This window comes from Sus scrofa, chromosome 4 (genome assembly GCF_054392235.1).
Source record: "Sus scrofa isolate SSC_HxYL_T2T_F1_AM1 chromosome 4, Sscrofa_HxYL_maternal_Yorkshire_Landrace_v2.0, whole genome shotgun sequence".
Lineage (NCBI taxonomy): Eukaryota > Metazoa > Chordata > Mammalia > Artiodactyla > Suidae > Sus > Sus scrofa.
The window spans coordinates 134,435,941-134,448,079 of NC_139386.1; the positions used below are offsets into that span (position 1 = coordinate 134,435,941).

Genomic DNA, 12,139 nt, shown 5'->3' on the forward strand with positions numbered 1-12,139 from the left:
AAATTTTACTGAACACCATCTGTGTGCCAAGTATTATTTTGTATCGAACGTGGTGAGGAGAGACAGCCAGCCTACCTGCCTTCCTGGAGTTATTTGTCGTGCTTTATCAACACACTTCAATCACACCTATTTTTCTTTCTCTTTTTTTGGCTGTGCCCACGGCATGCCTAAATTCCCAGGCCAGGGATTGAATCGGCCCCACGGCAGTGACCGGAGCCACGGCAGTGACCGGAGCCACAGCAGTGACAGCCCTGAGTCCTTGACGACTAAGCCCCCAGGGAACGCCCACCTATATCCTTCACGTGGCGATGGAAGGACCGCGTTCCGAAGCGACGCATCCTGTACACACCTGTTCGGTAGAGTTCCGTGGCGCCCCTGAAGAATCGGGGCAAAGCCGCCTCCAGCAGCATGACGAAATCTTCCAGCTCTTCAGTCACCCCCACCAGAAAGTACTCATTGATTAGATTGTACTTGGCTTGATCCATCGCCCACCTGCTTCCGACATTCCTAAAGCCAAAGAAACGGAATAAAAAGCCTGCTTGTGAGCTCTGCCTCTTTGATGCCTTTGACACTATATGAGCGGAAAAAACAAATCGACACGTGTCCCTCCAAAGCCTCCACGCCCTTTTATGAGTGTCTTTGGGAGGCCCACCTGTTTGTCCTTTCCTTTGCCTCTCCCCCCAGGTTCTGCTCCGCTCTGCAGGCTGATGCAGATTTTACCAGGCGACATTTAATAGTTTGATGGCAGTTAAAAAATATGGATAGGGAGCTCCTTTGTGGTGCAACAGGTTAAAGATCCAGTGCTGTCACCGCAGCAGCTCAAGGTGCTACTGTGGCGTGGGTTCGATCCCTGGCCGGGGGACTTCCACATGCCGTGGGTGCCGCAAAAAAAAAAAAATGTGTAGGAACAGCCTCCCACGCGCTTCAGCGTGAGTGCAGTTAACGTGTTGTCTCCACCGGCCCCTGATCAACATGGGTTTGCCTCCACAGGTCCATCCTTTTTTGGGACAATGGTTCAGTTTTTTGGTTCCTGTCGTTTTAATTTGTGAACCGTTCTAAGAGACAACTGTAGAGTAAGCGGTTGGTCTTAATTCTGGGAGGCAAAAGAACATAACTAAGGACGTTTCCCAAGGAATCTTTATGTCAGTATGTGGTGTGGCTCATCTATCCAGTTTTCAATGAAAGATTCTTAATTAAAAGGTAAATGCAGGCGTTCCCGTCATGGCGCACTGGAAATGAATCCAACTGGGAACCATGAGGTTGCAGGTTCGATCCCTGGCCTCCCTCAGTGGGTCAAGGATCCGGGGTTGCCGTGAGCTGTGGTGTGGATCACAGATCTTGTTGTAAGAAAATGATTAAAAATGGAAAAGACATTCTTTCGAAGCTTCCAGTTCTTCTTCTGCTATTGCAGTTGACCTTTGAAAAACACAGGGCTTTGGGGGTGCCAACCAGACTCAACCCTCCACTCCTGCAGGTGAAAATCTGTGTATCATTTTACAGTCAGGCTCCACATCCACAGATGCAGCCAAACACGAACCATGTAGGACTGTAACGCGTACTATTGCAAAAAAAAAAAATCCGCATTTTAAGTGGACCCACGAAGTTCAAACCTGTGCTGTTCAGAGGATCAGCTGTGGGTTTTGCTTTTTTGTTTTTTTTTGGCTTTTTGTCTTTTCTAGGGCCATGCCTGCAGCATACGGAGGTTCCCAGGCTAGGGGTGTAATCGGAGCTGTAGCCACAGGCGTAGGCCAGAGCCACAGCAATGCCACGTCTGAGCCACATCTGTGCCCTACACCACAGGTCACAGCAATGCCGGATCCTCAACCCACTAAGCAAGGCCAGGGATCGAACCCAAAACCTCATGGTTCCTAGTCGGATTCGTTAACCACTGAGCCACGATGGGAACGCCCCAGCTGTGTTATGCTTTGATATAATCTACTGAGAGGGCCTTGAGGTGCCAAGTCATCAAATACTGAATCTCAAATAATGATGGCAGGCCCAAGGCATTCCTTGTATTGCTCATGGTTTTAAGGAAGATAGATGCTAATTTTAAACGTGATCCTGTTTTTTTGGTTTCTGTTTTTTTCCTACTTTTCCCATTAAAATGACTGATTGGGACAAATATTGTTTTTATAAACTTAAAATTCAGCCCATTCAGAGGAAATAAGTTCTATTAACAATAAAATATCTTTATTTTGTCCTGGCTTCTCCCAAGTCAAATGAGTTTAACAGTAACACCAGGTGAATACATCACCCACTAAGCCTTTTCTTCATCTAGAATGGATGGCTGGGAACTACATGCAGTCGCTTGGGATAGAACATGATGGAACATGAAAAAAAAGGTGAATACCTGTATGCCTGCGTCACTGCTGTAGAGCAGAAACTGGTACAAGAAACCAACTATACGTCAATATAAAAATTTTTTTAAATGGATGGCTAAATTAGTACGCTCAGGAGAAAATGGCATTGACGAAATGACCCCTGACCTCTAATTATGAACATGGCTAGAATATGGCAAAACACATAACACCAAAAACAAACAAATTCAAAACACAGCATTTGAGAAACCGTTGTAAGCCTGTTACAGGTGAAGAATTTCTTTAATGCTCTTCAAGGTAACCACAAAACCAGGTTTTACTTAATTACCAGGTATTTTTCTAGCCTGGTCTTCACTGATTTCCTTACACCTACCCTTGACTAGGGCTCTCGCCCTGGGGCAACACAGACGACAGAGACAATACAGACGCAGGTAAGTGCCTCCTACCAGCATTCCGAGCTGTGGCCACAGAAGAAGGGGATCTGGAGCCAGAGCTTCTCTGGAGCACAGTCGGAACCGCCCTCGGCCACACACTCATCAAACGTCTGCAATAGAGACAAAGCAGCACACGTGAGACCCAAAGGCAATCCTCGCCTGGCAAGCATCTCAGGGAGGCCACTTGTCAGACAAACGGGGCAGTGGTGGGACGAGCGCGGATTAGAGCGCTGGCCACAGAGACACGCGCGGGACCCTGCGGAGGTGACACACGGGCCTGCCTCCCGTCTCTGTTGTAGGCCAGCGTTTACAAGAACCCTTTCACGACAGGAATGGAACGGCCCCCGGGTGATAGCCTGTCCTTGAAAGTAAGTACGAGTTTATGCTGAATGCGTGTCTTTATAATTTCCTATCCCCTTACCAAAGTGAATTAAATAAAAACAAGGTTAAACATGCTGGGAACTTCCACACCGCCCAGGTGCGGCCCTAAAAGGACACACACACACACACACACACACACACACAAGAACGAACCCCAAGACAGCCAGTGGCAAGGATGATGTAAAGAGAAAAAAGAACTACAAATAACCAGAAATCGATGAACACGCATGAGCTGCTAGATCTCAGTGCCTAATAGAAATTCTCCTGTTTCTTTACAAATACAAGGTGAGTAAGCACTTCCAGAGAGAAGGACAACTCAGTGACCGCTTTACTCCCGACACCTGGGTCATCAGTCCGCTGAGGTCGTGACCAAGACGAACGGCTGCCGCGCTGACCGCAACAGCGACGCGGGCATCTCTGCTCACGTGGCAGAAGGAGACTTGTCACCAAGCGCCGGTCACCAGAATTTTCTCACTTATGTGCTAACTCCTATTAGCCTTCTCCTAAACATTTTGGTCCCATTTCAGAAATTTTCCACCTATAAATACGTTTTTCTTATCAAACTTCAAGGTCTTAAAATAAAAAGCAAAAACAAAACCAAAACACCAAAGGAAAGGAAACACTTTAGCTCTCTTTCTCTCCCACAAAATAATCCAGTTCGGTACAACTGAGAAGAAGTTACCACCAGCTTTTTTACTTACATACCATCTATGCTTAGAAAGAGCAGTTCTTTGTGAATTAGATACAAATGTTTTTAAGAGTGCACAATAGCAAAATATTTAGATTATTAGTTTAGACATGAATTCCTAAAATTGAAAGTTAAGATAATTAAACTGTAATGCTTGATAGTAACAGCGACTGCATTTATACCCACGCCCTTTTCTGCAAACGGTCTTGCTTTGTATCTTACACAGAAAATCGAGGCTGAGAGTGAGCTCCCTTGATGTCCTGCTTAGACCAAGGCGGAACTGCACCTGCAGCCCCTGCTGACGTCATCTTGAAAGTGCTCCCTCCTCCCCTTGAAAACCCCTTCGGAGACGCTGCTCCATCAATTCTCCTCCAGCTTCTTCCCCCATTGCCCCTCGCTCTCATCAGATACGGTTTTGTTTGTTTGTTTTTTTCTTTTGATAGGCAAGAAATAGATTTATTAGGATAGGACACTTGTGAGAAACGCAAGCGGGCAGGCACGGAAGCGCTCCATCAGATATCTTACTATGCCCAAGTATCCGTCACTGTAAAGAAACACTTCTGATGGTTTGTTCCTTCAGAGCCAGACGTGTAGCTCCAGAGTGCTCTCTTCATCTCCCAGTTACGCCTCGACTCTTTGGATTGCATTTAAACAGCTTCTCTGATCCCCACGGACAAATCTAAAGCAGCTTTAAATCCTCGACTCGCCTCTCTCTCTGCAGCTGAAATGACCTTCCCTCGCATTTCAAGGACCTGCCGGCCTTGTCCTCGGATTCTCCAACCTCGGTCTCCGGGGGTGACCCCCTTCCTTGGCCGGCTCCCTGAAGGCTGGATGCTCAGCACCACACACTCGCACCCCTTCTTCCTTTCTCACTTGGTCCTGTCTCACGTTCTGTGGGTCTCAGTGCGACTCATTCAACCCTTGGTCTCAGCTCCCACCCCGTGCTGACGCCCCCCATCTGCTTCCTGAGATACAGATACATCCCAGAGGACAGCTCCATCTACTTTCACTGAAATTAAGGTCCACGTGGAGCGCTTCTCTCTTTCTTCAGCTCCATTGCGACAGACCTGCTTCCCACTTTCTCCCTCTTGGTGAGAGGACCCCCCTCTACAGCCAGTCAGAAGTCTGGGAAGGGGACGGCCAAGGCGGACCCTGGGCCGAGCACCCCCTACTGAGAGGGAGACACCTGGCCTGCAGCAAAAGTTCTCCAACCTGTAAACTGCGGAGAGAGTGTACTGCTTTCCTGCGGGGCTTTTTACGTATCAAATACTGTCTCAGAAACAGCTCTCAGATGCTTTTGTATAACATTCACGTTCCATGAGCAAACCCTGGTCGGGGGATTATGAATCGTGATAACCACGGGGGCTGGGATCGGGTTGAGCTGAGCATGGACTTCCTCCAACCTCATTAATACACTGAATAAAATACTACATATTTTCAGGTATGATATTCTGAATTAATTATAATTCCCACAGCCGTCACTAAGTCTAGTTAATTAAGAGTAAGAAACACAAGAAGCGAATTAGGGTAGGATCTGGGGCCTCGGGGAGCGGTGGGCACTTCTTCAACACAAACTGACTCTCCTCTAGATGGGTATCTTCAGCCCAAAAGCATATACTCTCCCCCCAAGCACAACCCCCTGGTGTTCGGCTAATACAACACTTGATAGAAATGTTTAATAATCTATAGGGCAGTATAAAACCGAAAGTTATAAAATAAGTATGTGCATATTTAGAAAACGTGATGAGAATCACAGGCGTAGTTACTAGAAGCCCTAAGAAGCTCTGTGCTGAAAGAAGGATTGAGAGACAAACATGCAGCCCTAAAAAGAAAGAAAGAGGGCGTTCTGTTGCGGCTAGGCAGTAAATATGAGGATGCCGGATCAATCCCTGGCCTCGCTCAGTGGGTGAAGGATCTGGTGTTGCTGTGACCTGCATTGCTGTGGCTGTGGTGTAGGCTGGCAGCTGTAGCTCTGATTAGACCCCTAGCCTGGGAACCTCCATATGCCACAAATGTGGCCCTAAAAAAAAGGAATGAAATAATGCCACTTGCAGCAACATGGATGCAACTGGAGAGTCTCATGCTAGGTGAGGTAAGTCAGAAAGAGAAAGATAAATACCATTTGATGTCACTTATATGAGGAATCTAGAACATGGCACAGATGAACCTATCTACACGTCAGAACCAGACTCCCAGACATAGAGAACAGACTCTTGGTTGCCGGGGCGGGGGTGGAAATGGGCGGGGAGTTTGGGGTTAGTAGATGCAAACTGTTACATTTAGAATTGATAAGCGATGAGGTCCTGCTTACAGCACAGGGAACTATATTCAGTCTCCTGGGACAGAATACGATGGAAGAGAATATTAAAAAAAGAATGTATATGCAAGTGTGACTGAGTCACTTTGCTGAGCAGAAGAATTTTTAAGTCAACTATACTGTAATAAAAAAAATCATACATTAAAAAAAAAAAAGACTTTGGAGTTTCTGCTGTGGCACAACGGCATCTGCAGCATCTCTCCTGCGCCAGGATGCAGGTTCGATTCCCCAGCCCCCAACACAGGGGGTTAAAGGATCCAGCGTTGCTGCAGCTGAGGTGTAGGTCACAACTGTGGCGTGGATCTGACCCTTTCCCAGGGATCTCCCTATGCCGCAGGGTGGCCAAAAGCAACAAAAGAAGACTTTATGAAAGAGGTAACATTCGAGCTGGATCTTAAAGCCTGAACAAGGAGTCTTCCAGTACGAAGGAGAAGCATCCTAAATATACAGAACAACACGGATGCAAAACGGATGATGCGTCATGAGTCTGGAGAACAGTGACACTTCAGGTGGGCGAGGCACCGGCGGCCTGAGGGACAGCGAGGCAGGAGAGGGGGGTCTCCGGTGCCCTGGGCAGGCCCCTGAGCAGTGCGGCCCCTGAGGACGCACGTAAGCAGAAGACGCTCAAATCTGAACCTGCTGACTAAGAGCTTGTGCAGCTACACTCTCCTCCAGCCTGAAAAACGAGCTGCTTTAACAAGTCCCCAAACAGACCATAGAAACCAGATCACAAATCCGCAGAAAGAGCCATCACCAAGACCCAGGGACCCACCTAAGGACGGCAGAGTATCTTGCTAATGCATCACTGCAGTGAGCTCAGAAAGTTGTTAACGGGACTGTACCAAGACAGATGTTCAGCTCTGGAGCAAAAGTAACATATTCTTTAAAAGGGCAAAATACTGTACAGACTCCAAAATATCCACCGTAAAGTCGCTTTACTTTTTGAGTTCTTTTCAAAATTTCCACAATAAGCAAGTACATTTACAATCACCCATGAATTTTAAAAGCCCACCATTCATTGCATTTCAAAAACAACCACCTTCATAAAAACCTTAAAACTAAAGCACTACCTTTTTGTCTCCTTGTTTTCGTCTTCTCAGTCCTGGTCTGTAGTCGTCTCCGAATCTCAGGAAGTAATAGTAAGAAACCAGCCTTTCGATGGGGTCCCTGACCACATTAATGTAGATTGGCTTCTTCTTCACCCCAAACCTGACACAGAGCACAGTTTAAAAGGTGAAACCGACACGGTCACGCTGTTTGGGGGGTCTTGAAACGTCAACTCTGGGGGGTCTTGAAACGTCAAGTCTGAGGCATTAATTCTACATTGAAAGAACATGAATTACTAGAAATAAAATAGAATATGTGGCGATTAGGAACTATTTGATAATGATCTATATTACAATGAAGTAAATACGAAACAAGCATTTTAAAATTACAGCTGAAGATAAAGGAGGGAAGGGGAGATTGGATAAAAAAAAATTTTTAATTTTCCTGGCAGGAATTACAGAAACATTTCAATTTTACGTGGCAATGACGTCTCATTTCGGGCTCAGCAAACTAGACAAAGAGCAACAGCAGAGGCCACGGCCGCTTGAGCCCCCCTCTGCAGCCGCGCATTGCAAAGGCGAGACACAAGTGAAAGTCATCCGTCTTCAGCACCGCTGCCTTCGGGGTGACAGGGAGGGGCTTTCCCTTTAGCAGCCCCTGCAGACCCCAGATCTGTCTAGAACGGACCCTAGAACTGGTTCCAGTTCCAGCATGCTCCCTCGTCCCAGCCGTGAAAGCTTGGCGTGACCCCAGCGGTCCCGTCCTGCAGGCCTCACCCGGCAGCTGCCGCGTCCTGCTGGGGCTTGGCCCCGCAAGCTCCCCCACAGAGTCGACCCGTGTTCGTCTTCACACCTGCCCTCTCTGCGGCCTCCCGCCTGGACCACGGTAACCAACGCCACTAAGTCTCTCTCCCTTTCAACCTCCCTTCAAACCACTTCTCCACTGATTCCGCAGACACCTCCCGGGAACCTGAAACACACCTGCTGTTTATGTGGACGTCACACCCAGACTCCTTCGCGTGGCGGTTAATGTCCACCCGTCTCGTGTCCTGGGCACCACTTTACTGGTCTAACTGTATTTTCAACTCTCCTCCAACAAGAACTCGTCTGTCCACCCCCGTATCTCTGACTTACTCCTATTTCTCCATGACAGGCCTTTGCTCATTTTATCTTCCTTGACCAGGATGCCATTCTCATTTTTCTATTCTATTACATTCACTCATTCAAAAAATACTTTTTTGTGTACCCAGTTTACGCCAGGAACTATTCTAATGTTAGGAATACAAAGTAGGAAAAAAGACAAAATTCTTTGTTCTTCTAGAGTTAACATTCTACTTGAGAGAATATAAGCCGGTAGATAAGTAGATATGGTAGATGGTAAAAATACTAAGGAGAAAGATGACACTCTGAAGGGGAAGGGAGAGGAGTTCCCTTGTTGCCCAGCAAGTTAAGAACCCAGCATAGTGACTGTGAGGATATGAGTTCAATCCCTGGCCTTGCTCAGTGGGCTAATGGTCTGGTGTTGCTGTGAGCTGTGGTGTAGGTTCCAGATGTAGCTTGGATCTGGCGTTGCTGTGGCTGTGGTGTAGGCCAGCAGGTGCAGCTCTGATTGGACCCTTAGCCTGGAAACTTCCATATGCTGTGGGTGTGGCCCTAAAAAGGAAAAAAAAAAAAAAAAAAGGAAAGGAAACAGATCAGAATTTAGGATGTATTTTTTCACTAAAACAACCCATAAAACTAACAATAATACAGTAAAAAAAAAAAATTCACATTTTTTAAAAAAGAGAAAATGATATGATTGCAAATACATGGCATCTGCCAACTAGGTTAGAGTGGAAGCTCCCTGAGGGGAGGGGACTGTTTCTCTCCTGTTCACAGCTTCATCACTACTGTTAGCAAGGTGTCAGGTGTATAGGTGTTAGAATTAGATTGAGTAGACTGTTGTGAATTAGCCACTTACAAAAGGCTTCCTTTCGCTCTCTTTTTTTTTTTTTTTTGGCCCCAGGGTGCAGAGGCTTGATATGGGATCTTAGTTCCCAGACCAGGGATCGAACTAGGGCCACAGCAGTGCAAGTGCTGAATCCTAACCACTAGACCAGCAGCAAACTCCCAACCAAAGCCTTTCTGTGGGACAGTCCTCTCACTGGTGAGAAGAGGGTACACAGCTGACACCTCAACTAGGAAGTCGAGAGTCTTGTAATTGGGACCTAAAGAAAGAGAGAATTCCCGGTGAGATCAGGAACAAGACAAGGATGTCCACTTTCACCACTTTTATTCAACATGGTTTTGGAAGTCCTAGCCGTAGAAATCAGAGGAGGAAAAGCAATAAAAGGAGTCCAAATTGGAATGGAAGAAGGAAAACTATCATTGTTTGCAGATGACATGATACTACACCTAGAAAATCCTAAAGACGCTACCAGAAAACTGTTAGAGCTCACCGATGAATTTGGTAAAGGTGCAGGATACAAAATTAATACACAGAAATCAACTGCATTTCTATATACTAACAATGAAAGATCAGAAAGAGAAATTAGGGAAACAATTCCATTTACCACCACATCAAAAAGAATAAAATACCTAGGAATAAATCCACCTAAAGACACAAAAGACCTATACTCTGAAAACTATAAGATGCTGATGAAAGAAATCAAAAATGACACAGACAGATGGAAAGATATATTATGCTCTTGGATTGGAAGAATGAATATTGTCAAAATGACTATACTACCCAAGGCAATCTACAAATTCAATGCAATACCAGTGGCATTTTTCATAGAACTAGAACAAAAAAGTTTTAAATGTGTATGGAAAGATAAAAGACCCCAAATAGCCAAAGTAATCCTGAGAAAGAAAAATGGAGATGTAGGAATCAGGCTCCCCGGTTTACACTATACTACAAAGCTACAGTCATCAAACTAGTATGGTACCAGCACAAAAACAGAAATCTAGATCAGTGGAACAGGATAGAAAGCCCAGAACTAAACTCACGCACGTAAGGTCAACTAATCTATGACAAAGGAGGCAAGAATATACAATGGAGAAAAGACAGTTCCTTCAGTAAGTTGTGCTGGGAAAACTGGACAGCTATGTAAAGGAATGAAATTAGAACACTCTCTGATACCATAAACAAAAATAAACTCAAAACAGATTAAAGACCTAAATATAAGCCCAGACACTATAAAACTCTTAGAGGAAAACACAGGCCAAACACCCTCTGACATAAACCACAGCAATAGCTTCTTAGATCCACCTCCTAGAGTAATGACAATAAAGACAACAACAAAAAATAAAGGGAACCTAAATAAACTTAAAGGGTTTTGCACAGCAAAGGAAACCCTAAACAAAATGAAAAGACAGCCCACAGAATTAGATAAAACATTTGCAAATGAAGCAACTGACAAGGGATTAGTCTTCAAAATATATGAACATCTCCTTGTCAAAGCAAATAAACAAAAAACCCCATCAAAAAATGGGCAGAAGATCTAAACAGACACTTCTCCAAAGAAGACACAGGCATGGCAAAAAAAAAAAAAAATTATGAAAAGATGTTCAATATCACTAATTATTAGAGAAATGCAAATCAAAACCACTCTGAGATACCACCTTACACCAGCCAGAATGGGCATCATCAAAAAGTCTACAAACAATAAATGCTGGAGAGGGTGTAGAGAAAAAGGAACCCTATTACACTGTTGATAGGAATGTAAACCGGTACAACCACTACAGAAAACAATATGGAAGTTCCTCAAAAAACTAAAAATAGAACTACTATATGATCCAGCAAGCCCACTCCTGGGCATCTATCCAGAGAAAACCATAATTTGAAAAGATACGTGCGTCCCAGTGTTCATTGCAACACTCTATACAATAGCCAAGACATGGAAGCAACCCAAATGCCCATCGACAGAGGACCTGATAAAGGAGATGTGGTGCACACAGACAATGGAATGTTACTCAGCCATAAAAAGAAGAAATAATACCGTTTGCAGCAACATGGATGGACCTAGAGATTATCACACCAGGTGAATAACTTCACACAAACATCATAAGACATCACTTATCTTAAAAAGTCTTTAAAAAAGGATACAAACGAACTTATTCATAGGACAGAAACAGACTCACAGATTTTGAAAACAAGTTCATGGTTACCCAAGGGGACAGGCTGCAGGGTGGGAAGGATGGCCTGGGGGTTTGGGAGCGACATATGCACACTGTGTATATGAAATGACTGGCCAGTGGGGACCAACTATACTTCAATAAATCTTCACAAAATGAAAAAGAAGAAATACATACACAGACACAGAGACAACTGATTCCCAACATGTATGATGACTCTTGCATGTTTTGTATATACATCTATGTGTGTATGTGTGCACGCAGGCATGTATGCACACACAGGTGCAAATGAAAATTTACACGTAGAAAATTCCTATTCAGCTTTGGGTTGTTTTATTCAATCATTTATTTATAATTTCTATAGTACGAAGCAGGAACCTTCATCTAAAAACACAATAAACTCTCCAAGTCAAACACACACACACAAAAGAATGGTTAAAAACAAGTATATAGTCAGAACATTTGAAAGGAACCTTGACAACTGGCTAGACAAAGCCTAAACGGAAGATGAAGCTGAAAGAGGGCTGACTGGCTTTGGGAAGCATCAAGCTTTGAGAGTTCTGCTTCACACTAGACTTAGCGTTTCTAGGTAAGCAGCCGTCTCACACAGGAGACCCTGGTGTCTTACGCAGTCCATCTGCAGTTGGGTGAATCTGTGGAAGCAGAACTTGCAAATAACAAGGAAGAACTGGACAGATTTATTCTGGACTCTCTTATCCCTAAAGCCTTCACAGAAACCTTCAAATCCTTCCAGTGGCAAGTTCCCGCTGCCATGTTTCAAACATAGCGAATGACCTGTTGGCAATTATTCATCCTGCTGATAATAATGTTAATAATAA

At 44.8% G+C, this 12,139-nt stretch overlaps 1 protein-coding gene across 4 annotated transcripts in view; it reads right to left on the minus strand.

The window, feature by feature from the left end:
* Positions 1–12,139, minus strand: part of HS2ST1 (heparan sulfate 2-O-sulfotransferase 1) — a 155,544-nt gene that overhangs the window by 5,411 nt on the left and 137,994 nt on the right. For 3 of the 4 annotated variants that reach the window (XM_085024161.1, XM_013997435.3, XM_001925492.7), the window contains exons 4-6: positions 7,209–7,347; positions 2,765–2,862; positions 350–507 (exon numbers count right to left, since the gene is read on the minus strand). In XM_085024161.1, coding sequence (XP_084880287.1) covers positions 350–507; positions 2,765–2,862; positions 7,209–7,347 — 395 coding nt within the window. The remainder of the gene's footprint in view (positions 1–349; positions 508–2,764; positions 2,863–7,208; positions 7,348–12,139) is intronic. The other variant, XM_085024162.1, reaches the window with a different exon arrangement.